General features: G+C 43.3%; 1 protein-coding gene across 1 annotated transcript; it reads right to left on the bottom strand.

Annotated features, from left to right (window-relative positions):
* Positions 1–187: 187 nt before the first annotated feature.
* Positions 188–18,651, bottom strand: SCTR (secretin receptor; the record flags this gene model as incomplete). Its single annotated transcript, XM_083865382.1, is given in 16 exon segments — positions 188–686; positions 1,703–1,744; positions 1,923–2,061; positions 2,154–2,245; positions 4,793–4,862; positions 5,414–5,474; positions 5,564–5,717; positions 6,520–6,652; positions 7,655–7,752; positions 8,047–8,150; positions 11,976–12,086; positions 14,813–14,939; positions 18,424–18,525; positions 18,528–18,584; positions 18,586–18,609; positions 18,613–18,651. Coding segments are annotated over 16 exon segments (1,530 nt in total). The 3' UTR covers positions 188–509.
* Positions 18,652–18,805: the final 154 nt, after the last annotated feature.

Genomic DNA, 18,805 nt, shown 5'->3' with positions numbered 1-18,805 from the left:
CAGCTGTGCCTTATGTTCTCAGTGTCCATCATCCATGCCCACAACAAAAAGGCTTTGAACCTTGATAAATTCTAGGGATTAATTACTTTGATATTCAAACCCATGGAGGATGGCATGTAACCTTCATCATACAAAATTCAATGTCTTCCCAGCCTACTGCAGCAGAAGAAATAGACAACATCAAAAAATCACCAGCCTGACTTAGCCTGGAATGTGTTGGAGAGCCACATGGAAAATAGAAGGTCACATTTAAGGCAGAACTAGCAGCAGGTGTGGAAAGAAACACAAATTACTGTGGCCGGAAACTCAAGGAAGAGCATAATATTTTGGCCCCTTTTGCTTTGCAAAATAACCATGGTGCTGCACAGAATATACACGAACAGATGTGCTCCAAGAACTGTTGATCTACAGCCAAGTCCCGCTTTGGATGTGGACACAAGACTCCCAGCTCAGCCCATGGCACTCAGCCATGTGTATCTGAGCATGGAGGTACCCTCAGGTGCACAGGGCTAAAGAACACTTGATCTTTGGAGGGTCCCTCTCCTGTGCTCTGCTGGGCTGGACCTCACCACCTGCATCTCTTGAGTCAAGCCACTTCCTCCGTTACTCGCTGAGGTGCTGAGATGCTGATGCCAGTGTTTGCTTAAATGCCACTGCCTCCATTTCCTCCGAACTTCCAGCTGAACCTAGGTAGAAAGGCCACAAAATACTTAGTTCAGCTAGTTTATGTTGGAACCCTGCACTGCACAGAGCAGTGTAACAGGAAAGTCAGAGTGGGTTACTTTTGCCAAGGTTTGGACTTAGTAATTTAAACCTCAGTTTAAGGGGCTAAGGTAGGGCCTGTTTCTTGACACTTCTAGTGATATTGTTGTTTCAGCCACACAATTTTCTATTTAATTGCAAGTGAAACTGTTCACAGAATCTAGCTTGCCTGAGTAAGTGTTTGGTTTAGATTTTTCCAGAATTTTAATTTTAGATATAAAACGAGGACATTTTGGAACTCTAAGGTTTAAAAAAAAAAAAAAAAAAGGCAGATTTTCTTTTCAAAACCATTTTTCTGAACCCTGTTGAAAGATCAGTCAGAGTATTTCAAAACCTTCCTTCATTTCAAAGTGACTTTTTCTTAGGCACTGGTTTGCTTTTTTTTCCCCTTACAATTAGCTCTAGATCTTTCAGGTTTCTATGTTTTCCCCTCACCTCTACCTGCAGCAGCATTTCAGAGTCCAAGTTCTAGCCCAGAAGCCTGGGAGTTGTCATGCAACTACAAAGAAAACGGTCCCTCTACCAAAAGCTTTACCTCATAAGAGGTAAATAAACTTGGACTGGGTATAGCTTTTGATAAATTCCCTCCTAAGTTCTGAGTAAATAAAACAGCCAAGGATGGGATGGCAGATAATGGTACCATACGTCAGAACCAGTCGGCTGTCAGTGTGACTGGGTGAGGGATGGTGCTCCCACCCTCAGTTCCCAGACAGTAATAATGCTATCTGATTTATGAAAGGGTTGCAGTACTTGAGAGGTGAAGTTTGCATCTGGCCTACAATTACCTAGGCTTGCCAGGTCTAGGAGGAATTTCACGGGTGATGTTAGGCAGCTGGGAAGAAAACCCTCAGACAAAACACCTAATTCATTGGGGGATGTATCCCACTGATTAATGAGGCATGCATCAGCAATAAAAAAGAATGTTATACACCCAACTCACCTCACCATTAAGAAAACAATAAAGTACAGCCACAACAAAGCCCTAAAAGATAAAAGAACCGTGGTCACAGGACAGCAGTTTCAGCTTTTGAATGGGAATGAAGCATCTCAAGGGAAATCAGACAGCTTGGCTTTGCCATTGGAAGCTCAAGTCTGTTGCAGAGTTATATGTTCTGTCTCTTTTTCTTATTTTAAAGAAGCAATAGCTTGTCAAATATTACCTGGAATGATCCAAGAGCCAATTCAAAAAACAGCTGAATTTCCATTGTACCGTTGCTTGCATCCTCAGGGAAAAAAGCAAAGATGATATAGTGTACCCCGAAGAGAGGGATGAGGAGGAGTGTTGACTTTGCAAGTCTCCTGAGAATGAAAACAGAGGAGAAAGCTGATGTAGAAAGAGCAAGAAACTCTCAGGTGGCTTTGAATGCTTATAAGGGATGTAAGGGACATACTTGTATTGGTTGAAATCACTGTTCCGTTTTTCAGGAGACCTGAGCTTCCTCATCAGGATCCTTAAAATGTTGACAAAGATAACAAAATTAATCTGAAAAAAAAAAAAATAAGAATGCAAAAGCAACCCACCAAATAGCAAACCCAGTATCCATTTATGTAACTTGCAGGAACCAGCAGAGCCACTTTGGAGGGTTTGGACCAAGCATAAAAATAGAGAGGTTGGACTTTACTGCCTGTGTCGATGTTCCCATCCCAGTCTCTGTTCCTGCTTCTCCAGCAGAGAAACCAGGAGGGAGCATCGGTTTGGTCCCATCTGGCTGTGGGGTTCTGACAACCTCTGCACAGTCTGGCCCCACTCTGGATGCCAGTGAAGGGGCATAACTGCAACTATCATTTGCTAACTGGGACTACAAGTGCCCTTTGTTCCCTGCCAAAAACTCTCCATGTGGTTTGGGATCACGAGGCACAGTAGTTAAAAGTGGGGAGATGAGAGAGTCGACACTGGAGTTCTTCCTTTTGCATTTCTCCCCTCTCGAAGGGTGGATATCAGATAAAAATGCTGATCTGCTCAGTTTGGGCGCAGATGAGGCAATAGCTGTTTCTGCTCGTTTGACCCTCAGGCAAAGAGTAGGAGTTGCAGGGGAGGTAGAGCCGCCTGAGCGTGTCTGTCTGTCTGTCTGTCCCGCGGCCCCTGGGGAGCGACCCCGGGCTGATCTGCCCTTGGCTTGCACAGCTTGCAGACCTGTACCCCTTTTGCAACACCCTGCACTTGGCAGGCCCTTAACCCTTCCCTGAGCCGGGAAACACCATTGCAGAGGTGCATCGTCATGGTGGGTCGTGTGTGCCCGTGGGCATTGGAGCAGGGCTCTGGGGTGATGGGTCTCCCTAAAAAAACCGGGTCTCCTGGAGATGGGACAGACACAGCAAGTCCCTGAGTTCTTTAAAGTTACTGGATGGAAGGGGAGCAGCTGTGGCTGCTGAGTCTGGAGAGGGCTGGAAATTTGAAGAAGCTGGGGAGGGAGGAGGAAAGGAGTAGAGCTGGAAAGAGCTGGAGGTGAAGAGCATGAAGGAAATAAATATTTCAGGGGTCGTGGGGAGCAAAGGAGGTTCAGGTCTGGGTGTTCTGGTATTTTTAACCCATTAGGCCAGGGAAGAGCCGTGTAGCTGAGCAGGACTTTTCACTGATAAAAACCACAGGGGAAGGGGGAGCGGTGAGATTCCTGCCCGGGGGAATTGCCCGCGGGCAGCTCAGGAATGAGCGAGCCTGGGAGCACAAAAGTGTTTATCGGTGCTGATTTTCTGCCCTTTGAACTGCTGAAGGCTGTGAGGAATACACAGATTAGATCTGGGTTCTTAAAATCTGGCTGTTTGTTTGGTTATGAGCTTGAGCAAAGCCTCTTTTGGGGAAAACCTGCAGAGTCATGCAGGCTTCTGCCTTCAGTAGCTAAACAGGGCAGGATCAGCATTCTGAGGACACTTGGAAGGCGATAGCGGGTGGGGGCCGCCAAAAGATAAACTAAGGTTGTGCTTTTTGTCTTGCAGAATGCCTGGTTCTTGTTGGCTTTTTTTATATTGCTGAGTGGCTCCTAGCATGAGGGCTGTTTCATTAAGAAAAATAAGTGCCATGGCCTCGTTAAGTTGGTCCCAAATCACTTGTGCGGTCTGCTGATTGTCTTGTGGGGATGCAGGATTGCTCACTGGTCAATAGGAGCAGAACTTTAACCCACCATCTCAGCTGCCTGGGTTTCCGAGAAGTGTGCAAGTGTTGCACTTCGTGTTTTGCAAACAAAATGGTTCTTACTGGAAATGTGAAAACCTCAGCCAGCCCTTGGGGTCTCATTGGCGTGTCAGCAGGGTACTTGAGAGTAACCAGCAGTTCACATTTCTGGGCTAGGATTTCAGACAGGTCATTGCAGCATGGTCTGACCCAAAGCATCTTCATCGGCCAGAACAATTATCCCAAGCAGCAGCTCCAGCCCCCTGGTACCTAAGGCTCTGAAGGAGAGTACCAGCAAATGCTCAAAACACAGGTGCTGAGTATTATACACACCAAACTGCTCTTGTCATCACTACTGCCTTGCACTGGGCAGGCTCACACTGAGTTTCAACATCTCTGCCATAATTCACTGAGCAGTGCCTCAGTGCTGTCCACTAATACGGGGTGCATGCAGCCTGTGAGCTGTTTTCATTCCTGAAAACAAAAGCTAGTGGTCATGTAAGGCAAGTTGGTTTTGGCTTTGCTGAGAGAGGCATTGACTAGCAGACACAAAAGTAATTGTACTGAAATGTACAGCCACTTATTTCTCCTCCGGAGCTTTCCTTGAAACAGTCCAAAACAAGCTTCCACAAAACAGCCAAGTTCATGTGAAATCAACAGGATGTGGAAACCTGATCTTTTTCAGGCTCTTGCTTCTTGGGAGGACACTCTAGCTTTCCTTGTGAACTTAGCTTTGGGGCATTAGTTACTAAGGCCTGCTGAGCAGAAGTTGCTTAAGCAGTAACTCATAGGTCACACCAGTTCAGACACATGCCTAAGATCAGTTCATTAATGCACTTCTGAAGCATGTTGAGTAGATGAGCTCTGACTTCACAGTATTTGAAAATACAGTTCAATCTGCTTGTCCCAGAAAAGACTTACAAAAATAGACAAAACTATGGGGCCTCTAATGATCCACCAGGTATTGGCATCAGTGTTAACGTCCCAACACCTGTAAAAATAGAAGAGAAGGTGAAGTCAGTTATCAAAACATTGGTAGCTTTTCAAGCAGGTTTAGTCTGTTTTGCACTTTAGATAGGCCCCTGTTCTCTTCTCTACAAAACTAATTTCCTGTTGTCACCGAGTGGTACAATGTGTCTGACAGAAAACTGCCCACCTGCACTGGGCAGTAATAGGTCCTTCCCTTAAAGTACAAACAGTGTTCAAAATTTTGAAAGCGAGAAGAGAAAGAAACAAGGTTTCACTGTTAAATAGTGATGCAAATTTAAATACAGATGCTGAAAACATTGTGGTCTGAATTCATACCTGAAGGCTACCTCCCACCCTTGAAAATGCCTAAATGGAATTGGAAGCTTTTTCTCATGTTGCTCAGCTGTACCTCTACTCACACCCACACTAGGATCCAGGCTCACACCACAGCAGGATGTTGATTGATTTACTTGCTCCCAGCAGCTAGAAATGAGCAGGAGCCCATGGAACAGCCTGCACAGGGACTGCATGATCCCCCTGGCATGCCAGCTTCCCCCACTCCATACCACTTACCCAATATTTTCATAGAATTGCCTAGCAGTTGCCCATGCAGCCACAAACACCATTGGGGCACCTGCAATTGGAAAAACCAGTTACTGCTTCATAAGTCCACCCCAAAGGCAGAAAAAACCCAGTTATTCTCCCTGAAAGGAGAACCAGTACCCCATCCGAGAGCGATGAACCACCAGAGGAACTTCCTTTCAGAGAAGAAGGAAATCACCAGGAGGGTGTGGAGGTACAATCCTTCCACGAGGAGCCAGCTGTAGTTAGACATGATGCAATACTGAAAGAAGACCATGGTGAGCTTACAGCCAGCCTGAGGAGAGAGAGGATAATTAGCTCCTGCCTGGGTTTGTTCCTACCTTCTAACAGAGCTGTAAATTAATCTTGGCAAATAGAGATTTTATAGCAATTAGGGAACTAAATGGGTGTCCTCGAGACAGGGGTTCACATGACGAGAAAGCAGAGCTGGCACTCTTAAACGCATTAATCCACTGCCTCACTAGAAGAGCTGAATGTGTCATGGACACTTAGATTCAGTTTACTGTCTCAGGGGAATTTCACTGTTACTACCTTCTTAGTACCATTAACACTAATATCACCTTAGAGAAGCACATGAACGTATTGTCAATCCTTTTTTTTTTTTCAAGAAAAGGAGTTGATAAAGACAAACTAAAATGTTCTCAAAACGTTATTTTTCTGCAACAAAAATCCAGCAAAACCAGTGGGATAAAACAAAACAAGACAAGCCTATTTTTGTTCCTCTCCCTAATTCTTATCTTTGAGTTTAAAGCATTGACCATCATCTCCAGTGTTGCTCACGCCTCCTCACACCCAAATTTTCAAAATAGTTTGCTGCCAATAAAAAAAAAAAAGGCAAAAACATTTCAAAATCTCTGAGTGCCAGCCCTTATCTTACTATCAGGTCTCACACTGCAGTGTAGGTCAGCAATATTTAATGTGTTCTCAGAGAAGGGGCAGAGCATACCTCTCTTCTCCCATAACCCCTCATGATGAATATAAAGCTGGGATGGGGATTTCCTTCCCTGTACACTAGATCCTGCCAGGATCCTGCTGGGAAATTGAGGGGTGGGGCAAGCTGGTGAGCAGAGTGTTACCGTGTATGCCCCACAGTAATTTATGTCATCAGAGGAAAACAGGACAGCATCCTTGATGAAGTTGGACGAGGCTCGCAAAATGAACGATGTGAAGAGATGCATGTGGATGTAGTTCCTTGTGCAGCGAAGTCTTCTGCAAAAAAAAAAAAAAAAAAAAAAGGACGGGGGGAGAGAGATCCAGTGAAGTGACATTCCCCACCAATGCAAGGAGCCTGTGGCTGTAAACAGAAGGTTTAACTGCTGATAAACTGACAGGTGATAAACTGGCAAATTAAGAACACTGTTGTTCTGTCTGTGAAAAGAGGACTAATGCATCTCCCAGGAGAGATATCCTGGAGAAGACCTTAAAAAGCTACAGTCATATCTGCTCTGCTGAGGTACTAAAACGAGCTAAACATTGCCAGGAAAATTGTGATTTCATGCCAATATGTTTGTTCTAGCATCCCTCTCTCCCTCTTTCCTTGAGTAACATGAACCAAAGGTGTTTATTCACACCTGGATGAATTTATTTTTTCTGCCAGTGCAGTTGTGCCTGCAGTGTTTTCTGTATTAAATCTCCACATAGTTTATGTCCAGAGGCCATGCAGCCTGAAATAAATTTTCAAGGTAGTTGGTTTTCCTTTTGCCCAGTGGTGCCGCCCTGACATTTACTGTAAGGGAAATTTCACTGAATAAGCAGCACAGTACAAATTCCAGGTTACAGGGATGAGTGAAGATAAGCTGAATGTCAATTGCTAATAGAAATCTGAAACACCTTGCCAGAAGTCAGTGCAGTTGCACTTAGAACAACGTTTTAGCCACAATCTCAAGTAGGGAAGAGAGCAGCAGGGGGAAAGACACCCTGCCCAAGGGACACTGAAATCATGGGAAGACCTTGGCAGGGAATTGGTGCACATGCCATTTGCAACATGCATCCAGCTATGATTTGGAAAGAAAAGGAGAGCACAATATAATGAGCAGCCCTGACATTTTCTGGGAGACAGGATTCAGAGATAAATTTTGTCACTGATTTCTGTGAAGGTTTTCAGATATACTTCAATTTTTAATTTGCCCAGAAAGTTCAATAGAAGGATTTGTGTCAACTGAGATGACCAGAAGTCCTGGCCAAACACAAACCAGAGATGCTTCTCCTCACCTAAAGGAGGCCAGGACCACTAAGGCTATCATCAGTGTCACAAACGAGGTGCAGTATCCGATGGTGTACATGGTCTTCAGGGTCATGAAATAGGAACGCTGCAGGGGAACATATAATCACATCTTTACCTTGCCTGCCTGGTAGAGACCAGCCCACACCAAAAGAAAGATCCCTCTTCCTATTTGATGAATAAAATTTATTGTAATATCAGCTACTGAAATTTCACCCTGAGCAACCACTTCCAATCATTTGCAGGAAGTATTCATGCTGAAAACCACCAATAGCAATAGCCCCATCTGGGTTAAATCACGACATCAATCAGTGTCTCCTAAAAGTATTTCTCCCCAGGGCCCCAGAGCAGCAGATCTGTGGTCATGGGCACTCAGACTCACTCTGGCCTCGTTGGTTGTGTCATTGACATTGTAGCCACAAGCAATGTCAGGTCTTGGGTACGGGTCTGACCAGCCCTCACTTGTACAGTTCCGGTACACAAAACCTGTGTGGTAACAATAAAAAAGACAGAATGGGATATGACCATTTCCAGTTGTATCTTTCTTGTCCTTGAGGTTCAGGAGCCAGGAGAGCATGTTGCCCCAGGCAGGGCACTCCACATAGCTGGAGGCAAGATGCAGCTGAGCTGATTCTGTTGATACTTGCCCAGTGTACTTGTGTGGGTCATAATATTGTTTACCCACTCAGGGTTGACCATGATGGATGTGTTTTTATTAATTGCAACATAAATAATACTGCTCAGTACATCTGGTGTTTCTTGGCCACTAGTCCAAGATCAGCAAACACATGACTTGTTCAATCACAGATTCAAACTCCATGCAAACCTGATACTCTGCTGAATGCTCCCACCTCCTTACTGTGGTTTGTCATGCTCCAAATAGAACACAAAATTGTAGATGGTCACAGATTTTCAGTAAGATTTAAATGAATACTAAAAGTCCTTTCACCACACTGGGCATTATTTTACACTGTTGATTTCCTTGCTTACTTGCAAATTAAAGGTTGGGAAGAAATTCCCCTCACTTAAACTCAGCTTCTGGAAAGCTGAGTACTTGGGTCCAACTGTGTCCCTTGTGGCTGTCTTCGGAGAAAAATAGGCATTTGCAGAATTCACTCATTTTTCAGACTAGTTATCTGCAAAGGGCAGTTTGTCTGACCCTCATCTGCTGGGATGTCTGACTTTTAGACTCCTAATGCTGAGTGAGATGAATACCCAGCAAGTTGCACATGGCTGAATAGGATAGTTTTGAGCTTGTCCAGATTAATGTTTGGCCCTAAAGTGGAAGTGGAAAGTCCTGCCCAACATCACTTACAATGTCACTGGAAGAAAGTGGCCCTAGCAGGCGTCTATGTTGTGTGCTGAAGAGAAACTTTTACAAAGAAGTAAAACCACTGCCCACTGTCCTAATCACGTTGATCCGTCTGGTAAGAATCATACTTTAGAAACATGGAGTGAAATCCTGTCTTTGTTGCAGTGATGGCAATGCTAGCAGGTATTTAAAGTCCTTCTTAGTACAAGCCTTGCCAGAGGGCACCATAAAAGTCTGGTTTTTTCCCACACATTTAGCCATGAGGACATTAGGGTGTCTGGCTCTTGCAAAACATCCCTGCAGTGCTGAGGGAACTAAGGGAGATGCATATGCAGCAGTGTTTGGCAATGGCCTATTCTCTTTGGAGCCCTGCTGGAATTGCCAGGACAGAGTCAGGGCTCCTGCTATCTCTGGGCTAATGCTGGTGACCTGACAGCATGCCTACACTTGATTTGAACTCACCTTTGTAAACCTGCAAGGCAAGCAAACATGCGTAGAACCCTGAGCGGGAAGAGCTCTGGGTGTGTCCTTATCACACTATTATTCTGATGCTTAATTGAACATCTTGTTCCAGCTTAGCATCTTTGAAAAGGCCAGACTTGTTTTATAAGCCAGGTTTTCTATGTTTTACTGCAGTGCAGCAACAACATGAAAAAAACAACTCTCCCAAAAGGTTGTTCCCAGCCTGTCTTGGCACCCAGCAAGAGGATGGTGTGGTGGCAGATTCTCTACTTCAGCATCATCTATTAAGACACACTTACTTAACTTGGAGCAAAGCACGGTGCTTGTAAACATGCCTGTGACTGCTTTGTGCTCGAGGCTGTCAAAGCAGATCAGACAAGGAGACGTGAAGTTCTGTGTTGGTGTGCACATGCTATTGCGTTAAATGCAAAGCACAGGAGATTATGCCAGGCATATCATATGGATGGACATCGGGGAAATTTTAACAGTTAACTCCTTGGTTATAGATGACACACACACTGGGCAAACTGCAGCATGCCCCACTCAGAGCAGACTAGGGGTCTGCAGTTTGTCTAAGGATTTGGCTTGGTGTTTACTGGTACTTTGGAACTGCCTTCACAAGAAGGAGCTCAGGCTAAAGGGGCAGCTGTGGAAGTGGGGCCATCTGATGTGGCCTTTGCCTCTGAATCCTCACAGCTGTCACACATTCCTTCATTCCTTGCCTAAGACACCGTGCTCAGTTCTGTTACTTGGTTCTAGATAATTTTGTTTCTTTGGTTTGCTATGTAGAAAGGGACCAGACAGTCTGGGCTGCAAATGCAAGCCTAGATGTGAGCACAGAGACCAGTGTTTGGGCAGAGCTCAGAGCCATCCACATGGCTTAACATATGGGCCTTTGGTGTTTGTGGCTGCCCGTCTGCTTTGTAGAGTGGTAAGGAGGGAAAACCTTTGTTTTTCTTTTGAAGCAAGCAGATCTTCGTTTTTCTTTCTCAAAATTGTTTCAAACAGGGCAATGACTGTAGCAGTAAATAAACTCTGGAGTCACAAGCCAACCACGGTATAAAATCAAAGACTACAGCCATGAGAATGAGGTTAAACTATTGGTGACTTTGACCCAAAATGCCAGATGCAGAGACTGAAATAAGATGCAAATGATGATGGATCAGGTCTTGGAGTTCTGTTTTGAGCACTGTCACTCTGATTATTGTTTATCAGTTTTTCGATAAGGAGAGCAATTAAGAATAAGCTGACTACCTTTAAGATAAGGCAGTGAACATCTGAGATGTAATTATGACCTTTGGATGTACAAATTCCTGCTCTCTTCCCCGGTGAGAAGGCCAGAGGCAGGGGGCAGTTCCCTCTAGTGGTTGTACCAGCAGGGATTTCAGTTACTGCATTTAAGGGCCGGGATCACTGTGCTAAAGATGTAGATGACAGACAGATGGTTTCTTCACCGATCTATGCCTTTGTGTAGTTTATCCTTTGGCTTTAAACCAGATTAAAGGGCTCAAAGGGCAGATAATGTTCGTGTGTACAGAGAGTAGCGAGGTTTCTATTTTAATCTGAGTGGCTCATGTCTGATTTCATTTAAAGAGCACTAAGTGCTTCTCCTCTGAGTTGTGTAATCTTTATTAGACAGTCTAATACTTTGTCTCCTGTTCCTCCCTTCATAAAATGAATCTGTCTGCTTTTCTGTAAGTACTGGACCTCATTAATCTGTGCCCTATAACTGAAGAATGCAAAACGCTATTCTCATTTGAATCATTAAATCCCTAAAGAGAAATGTAAACACGTTTCTTAGGCATTAGTGAAAAGCAGAAATGAACAGAAAGAAGGCTTACTTAATAGCTCATGATTAGTGCAGCCTACCGGGAGTAAATTTTGCTTCATTTCTAGCTTAGATATCCCAGAAAAAGGACAAAAAGCATGGCTTCATTGGCCTCTGAGTGAATTGTTTGGTGAGCCATGAAATCTGAATTTCCATGAGATTGTGCCACTTGTATGGATCCTGTGACAGGCAAGAGAGAAATCCCCAATGAAGATTTCCTCTTAATAAAGGCAAAAAAGGAGATCTTTTCTGGCTGCCTAGCTGGATGTTTTGCCAAAACTCATGTGAAGCTAATGCTGTGCGAAGTTTTGTCCCCATCAAACTCCTCTGTGACCAGCCATTGGCTCTAAGAGTTATTAAAAGGGAAAGACAGAAATAAACACAGAACCTGAGTGGAGAAAACCCTTTTCCTTAAGAAACCACGATAGAAACCTGCTTTTCAGGATAGCATTTAATTCCTGCACTTTTTTTTTTCATTTGGCTAGAAAAGGCAAGCACTTAAAAGATCTTGCTACCTTAATTCCAGGCTTTTTCACACTTAGCTTAGTGTTGGAAACAGAGCTGCTAAGTAACTATCATTTTTCAAAAGAAGGAGGGAAAAAAAATTAATTTCAAGTTCAGACCTGAGTGTGGTGTCTTGGTAAATAAATAAAAATTAAGGTGTTTAATAAAAAACACCTGGGCAAGAAAAACATTGTTTTAGCATTACCTTTTTTCCCAGTCAGCATCTGGAAGAATTCAGGGCAGTGAGCACTGACAGTCTGTCCCACAGTGGATGAAGGCCAGCAGCTCATGTTATCCCACATTCCCGCACATCTGCCTGGGGGGGCAACAAGAAATACCATACAGCATCTCCCAGTGACATCACACCATGAAACTTCTTCCAGCAATGAAACACTGGGAGACATCTCTAAGCAGCACAACACCATGAAACATCTCCCATGGACCAAGGCAGCTACAGGGACAAAGATGCTCAGTGCTCTGAAAAGCAAGCTGGATGAGACAGAGCAAGTCCTTCTGAGACCTGGATGCTTCAAACCAGCCCCAGCAAGCTCCCAGACCTGTCCCATTCTTGTCATTGATCCTACTGGTCTCTACTAGACACACAAATAGCAATTAGGGTCGTTAAGAAATTCACATCCGGCCTTTTGCTAGTGGTTTTCTGGTAACCATTGAGTGGCCCTGGAAAGATGAAGGAAATCAGATGGGAATTTTTTACTTACTTTCGGTCTTTCTAAAGCTTTCACTTTGAGTCATCCTAATGTTTTCCGTACATAAAATTTCTGTAAATAGGAGAAAATGAAACTAGATGACCCTGCTTGAGCAGGGAGGTTGGACCAGATGTTCTATTGGTCCCTCCCAGCCCCATCCATTCTGTGATTCTGTGACTAGGAGTTTAAACAGCTTCAGGATGGTACTTAAACCACAGATCACTCAAATCACAGACTATTCTGAGTTGCAAGGGACCCACAAAGACAGTACAACTCTTAAGTGAATGGCCCATTTGGAGATCACGCCCACAACCTAGACATTATTAACACTATGCTTTAACCTGCTGAGTTAATCTCATCATACTGGGGAAAGGACAGAGAAGAATGTCTTCTTTTTATTGCCACAAACACTCCTCTCTTTCACTGTGTTCAGGCTGTGGTGAAGTGAAAAATGCCAACAGGCCACTCACTGAGCTTGGCAACCCAGACTCACCCCATTTCCCTCAGTTAGGTGCAAGGGCTACTTATTTTAAGGATGGGCTTGTTATGGTTCCCTCTCACAGCCAGGGAGGGAGGGAAACTTTTCCAGCTGTATCCTCAGCTTGACTGTATTGCCTTCTGGCAGGGCTGGTAAAGATGCATCAGGGAGCTCATCTAGTGGCCAATGGAGCAGAGTATGGTGGTGATCTCTACTTAGACATCTTGCTTAGGTGCTGGATGCTGGCATGGACTGATTTTGGTCTGAGGTGCAGAGTGTTAGTGGAGAAGATCTACATTTGATGCTTTTTGTGCTGAAGAGAAACTGCAATCCTACCATTTCTTATTTTGCTCTTCTCCGGATACAGATTGAAATCATTCAGACTCATTCCCTTTTGCCTCTACTCCCTGTCAATCATTTTAGTACAGCCTTCTCTGAGGTTTCTGCAACATAACAGGGGAAAAAAAGGCCACTGGGGCATGTCAGGACTACCCTGTGCTTGCTGTATCCGGACGTGTGGGGAGGAAGTGCTGACCAAGCACTCTCCTCAAACACTTCATGCTTTATAAGGCTAACCTCCATTAGCCTGACAAAAATATTTACATTTGTAGAAATGTATTGGTTTCCTCCTGTGAAACAGTCCTAGTGCCTGAAAATACAGAGCTGTTCACAGACAGGGCAGCATTCAGCCCTGGTGTCCTCCCCGTGCCAATGTTTATAGGTCTTGGAAAGGATTTACTTTGAAGCAAAGGTTTAAAGGCAAGCAAAACTTCACCTTGGGTGATGTTTATGACTTAATGTGCTGCATTATTTGGTTTATTGAACCTTCATGCCAACACCACAGGCATAAAACCCCCAAATCAGACCCAATGCACAGAAAGACCTGGCAAAATTATGATGTTGGGTGGTTTCCATCCAGGAACAGCCGAGCTATTCCTCCTGCAGGTGAGTTTCTTGCCACTCCTTATGGTGAAAGCCAGTGTCTCCCACCCCCAGCTAGATAAAGAGCCTCAGGGTGGAGACAAAGCACAGCAGCATCTCCCTCACACAGCCCTGTGCTCCTTGGGATCTCCCTCAAGCAGCACTCAGAGCATTCTCCCAGCAGCAATACATGGTGTCACCATTAACAGGGGTTCCATGTCTCCAGTAGCTTCCCTGCCCTGCTCCTTGCTCCCAAGAGAATTTTCTGGTCTTCACTCATGCACAAAAAAGAGCGTGCTTAGGTTATGTTAATATTACACTGCTCCCTTTCCCAAGCTAATGTTATCATAAGGGCAGAGTCTTGCACATGACCCCATTTGTTCAGCTGTGAAAGCAAAGCTTTCTACATGATGAGGGCTCAGTACCACAACTTTCCCAGGCCAAAAAACTCCTTCATATGATGATAAATTCTTTCTGAAATTCGAGAACTCTGTTGGGTGACAGTAACTTGGATCAAGGAGGAAGCAATGAGGACCTTCAAGCCATGTGATTTAAATGTTGGCTGCCGGTCTTCATTGATTTTTAAGGTAAATATAGTTAAGTAAATTTACATTTGCTGGGGTGACTTTTTAAATTATCCTTGTCCAGGAAGAGATGATTGCAATTTGCAAGATTTTGTCGCTGGTGTGTTTCCTAGTCGTGAGGATTGTAGTCAAGCAACTGGATTAGAAGGTTCCCATAACTCTTCCTGTCACAGTAAGGTCAAAATCATGCTCTCAAAGCCTTGTAACAGATCTTACCTGTTTTTCTGCTTCTAATGGAGAGATGTATACTAAGTGCATACCTCCTGTGGAAAGGGATGCTAGGGTATCTGCGTTTGAGGCATCAAGTTCATGTGAGAGCAGCTTTTATCATGTGCATTTGTTCAGCCTTTACCTGAGCTCAGGAGCTGATCATTTTCAGTCGTTCTGTTCCTTGCCTCCAGAGAAAGGGTCTCCACACACTTTTCTTCCTCCCTTTTCAGGACGCTCAGAAGGTCACAGATGGGTGGAATAGCTTTGACCTACAAATTTTAAAAGCAGTAGAATCACTTTTCCTCTTAAACCATATAAAATTTGAACAGAATCTACCTTTTTATGCTCATATTCCCCATGCAAATCTATCACTTGATTGTGGGCAATATTTCCTTCAAATGCAGACAATTTTCCCAGTTAAATCTGCATTTTTGTAGTAGCAGCAGGCAAGCACAGGCTGAGTTTATGTGTTCTCCCTTTTGCTGACATTACTGATATTGAGAAAAATGTGTTTTTCTGCTAAATTAAGTACATGAACAGGATGCTCTTCCGAAAGACTGCAGAAACATCCAGGACACTGCTGGAGTCTCCTAGAATAACAGAGAATTAATCATTCACCCATGGCAGTGTTAAACCACACACCTGGCAGGTCATTTTCCTGGGCACAAGTGATCCAAATCTGCCCACTGGTTGCTGACCACCCAAGCCTGTTTCACTGCTACCATCTGGTAGCTGCAGGAGCCCACCAGAAAGCAGAATCTCACCCAGATTTTTGAGAGAACCTAGATGGTAATTTGTCCTAAGGTCATTTTCTCATCTTCCCATCCTTGTTTCCCATAAAATCATGTAGAAATGTTAGTGTTCACTCAATCCTGATGTAGCAATTAAATGTGTGTTTATGTTTTATGCAGCTGGACCAAAATGAGTGAAAAAGCCAAGCAGCTACAGACCATTAAAATGACAAGTATTGAAAATCATTGGAAAATTATTTGTAGGACAAGGTCTTAAAAGTTACATCATTCAGAAAAAAAGTACTTTTACCCTTTCTGTTATTTTACCAGTGTCTATTCTTTTTGACACAAGAAACCTGAATATAAGTGGATGCCCATTATAATGAATTAGTTTCTCTCTAATGGATAAACCAAAATCTCTATAAATTCTCACTATGGAATTTTATGTACATATATATAAATGCATTTGCATGTATACACATAATGAAGAGATTAGAAGCCAGTCATCAGGCTCTATTAGTTGAAAAGTATCAGACAAAATTTGTTTATGTTCTTTGTTCAAGAAAGTTAACCCAGCAGCATCACATTACTGCTCAACCTAATAAATCTTGTAGCATTGCTGATCTCTTTCAGATTAGATTTGGGAGAAAGAACAATCCCTGAAAACCTTGTAATGAGAACTATTATTTTTCTACAATTAAATTTTAGCATACTAGACAATAGAGACTATATTTCCACTATTTTGGCTGGAAATATTTTGAGTACTGTATCTCTGAACAAAGTTTGGTTTTTGAGAAGTACATCATATCTCATCTAATAAGTCTGGTGTGTTTAACTTCAGTACCTTTCTCCCTTGTCTATGTGTGTCATGAAATAAATTAACTAGAAACCACCTGGTTTTGCACATTGTAATGAATTTTCTGGAATCACACATGTGAAGACTTTGCATGAAAGAAACTCTCTTCTGATGCCAGGATTTGAATGCTGAGCATTTGAAGTGGCCAACACAACCAATCTGGTTTGCATGGGGGTTGTTAAGATGATACTGAACATATGTAAAAATAAATGCTAGGAATCATGTTAACAATTATCTCAGGAACAGGGGAATATTCCATCTTAAAAAAACCTCTACATTGTGTGGACACTGTTTTCCTTTAAGAAATGAGGGTCCTAAGAAAGATTTTGTTTTAGAAAAAATTAAATTCTCTCTTATTTCTTCATGGCTAGAGTGAGGCCACACAGTTTTGGCATACCCAGTCGTGTGAAGATCACCCAGGTGATCTGATACAGCATTACTTTCTTACACTAAATGTGTTGTTCAAGCCAGAATACAGCGTAGGAAGTGACTTATAATTACTGTTTTACCCCACAAAGTGATATCCACCCTAATCTTCCAATCAGCTGGATACTAATTCCTGGTAATAGATGTGCAACTAACAGGATTTTAAGCCCAGGGAAAGCAGAGAGGTTCCAGGTGCGGGTTTAAAGACCTCCTAGTTTTCCACCAACGCTGTCCCTGAGGCAATCTTTACCAACCCTGGCATCCGAGGGGGCAGGCTGGGCGTGAGCGCTCGGATGTTTGCGGAGCGATGCGAAATCCGACACGGCCGGATAACCCCACTCTGCTACCAGCTGTGCTCAGTCTCACTGGTGTTTACCATCCACAAGTGGGAGCAAACAGCCTGCCCCCGCTGCTTGAGAACGAGCAGGAAAAGGGGCTCCTTCTACGTGCGGTTTCTATGTCTCTTCCTAAACAGCTCCCTGAAACAGTTTTGATCTCCTTGAAACTTCACCAGCTAATAAAAGGATAATTAACTCTATCCCAACTGAAACCACGACAGAGAGAAAGACATCCTCATATTTTGTTTAAAGATGAGATACCAAACTCATTCCAAACAGAGATAACTGTGATAAACAGATCTCCAGAACAGGCAAAAAGCTGTAATATTGATAGCAACAGCCGACACAGTTTTTAAAGTGTGAAATTAATGGATCTGAACATTATTCAAAATTCACAGCCATTTAATTTTAAAATAAGTGGATTCAGTGTAATTAGAGGATTTAAGGAGTAAAAGATGCCTGGTATTTTGAAAGATTAGAAGAACCAATAGAAGGAGGTGCTCTTGGGGACACCTGGAGCAATGACATCTATTTACAGCGTCCTTTGGATAGTACTAAGAACAAGAAACCAAAATTACAAGAAAACCATCACAGTCATAATTTTTATTGCAGAAGATGATCAAAAGGAAAAGGGTTTGAAGATTGCATCCACTCTGCAATTAAAATGTCTAGGCAAACCTCAGTTTTTTTCATAGTTGGAACCAAAACCCCTGCTGGGACAAATAAATCGATTTTTCCATTTGTTGCAATGAAACAGTGATTTGATCCTTTCCTAACTTTTCACACTCAAGCTGGACATATTTCACCCCTTATTTTCTATGTACTCAAAATCTGAATAACCTGAGCAGCACATGGAGATCACAGCCTATGTTCCACTCTCCTTTCTGACTGATCCAAGCACCTGGATGTTAGCAGTGACAATCTGCTACATAAATCTCAATAAAGAGATAAAACTAAAAAAAAAAAAAAAAAAAAAGAAAGGAAACCAAATTTGTGGTATAAACATCACTTCACATTCCTTTAATGTGAGTCCAGGGAGGCACTGCTAGATGTGGCCATTGCCCCTTAAGGGATTGATTGCTGGTGTAAATCAGTAAAGCTTTTCTGAATGGTGTCAAATCTTTTCTCCTTCATCACAGCACCTGCTGAGTTTGTCAAAATGTGTAGGTAACACTGCTGTCTTTATAAAGGTGGGGAAACTGAGGCATCCAGCATCTAGTCATCTGGCCACTGCCAATTAGTGCAGGAAGCAGCAGAAGCAAGAATAAAATTTTAAAATCCCAGGTTCTACACAGATCTTTTTAAACAGAGGCACTACAACTTCATGGAATAGAGGTGCTCAGAATTACTCAGATAACATGTGATTCCATGCAAATGGGAATAAACAGATCTGAGCACCTACCGGGACAGTTGAAATCCAGAAGAAGATCACCCAGATGGTCCACATAGTCAAACACAGTCTGTTTTCTTCATCCCTCATGCACCAGAGGTCAGCAGGCTGCTTGTATGCTCTCCAGCGTGGCTCTTAGCTCTTTTTACTTCATCCTTTTCCCTCCTTGCTTTTTTCCCTTCCCAGCTTTGACCATGCTTAGCCAATGTTTCTCTCCAGCTGCTGAGCTCTAGAGAGCATCAACAGTGACAGAACCCCCCCTCCCATCCACCCTGCAAACTCTCCTCCTCCTCTGCAGAAGCGCCCTGTCCCAAGAATTACAGCACCTCTCTTGAGCATGTTCCTACTGTTGTCTGCCTCCCTTCCTGGCTATTATTCACTGTTATCGATGGGT

Source organism: Zosterops lateralis (assembly GCF_965231275.1).
Source record: "Zosterops lateralis genome assembly, chromosome: 7".
In the NCBI taxonomy this organism is placed as follows: domain Eukaryota; kingdom Metazoa; phylum Chordata; class Aves; order Passeriformes; family Zosteropidae; genus Zosterops; species Zosterops lateralis.
This window is presented reverse-complemented; position numbering and strand designations above follow the sequence as displayed.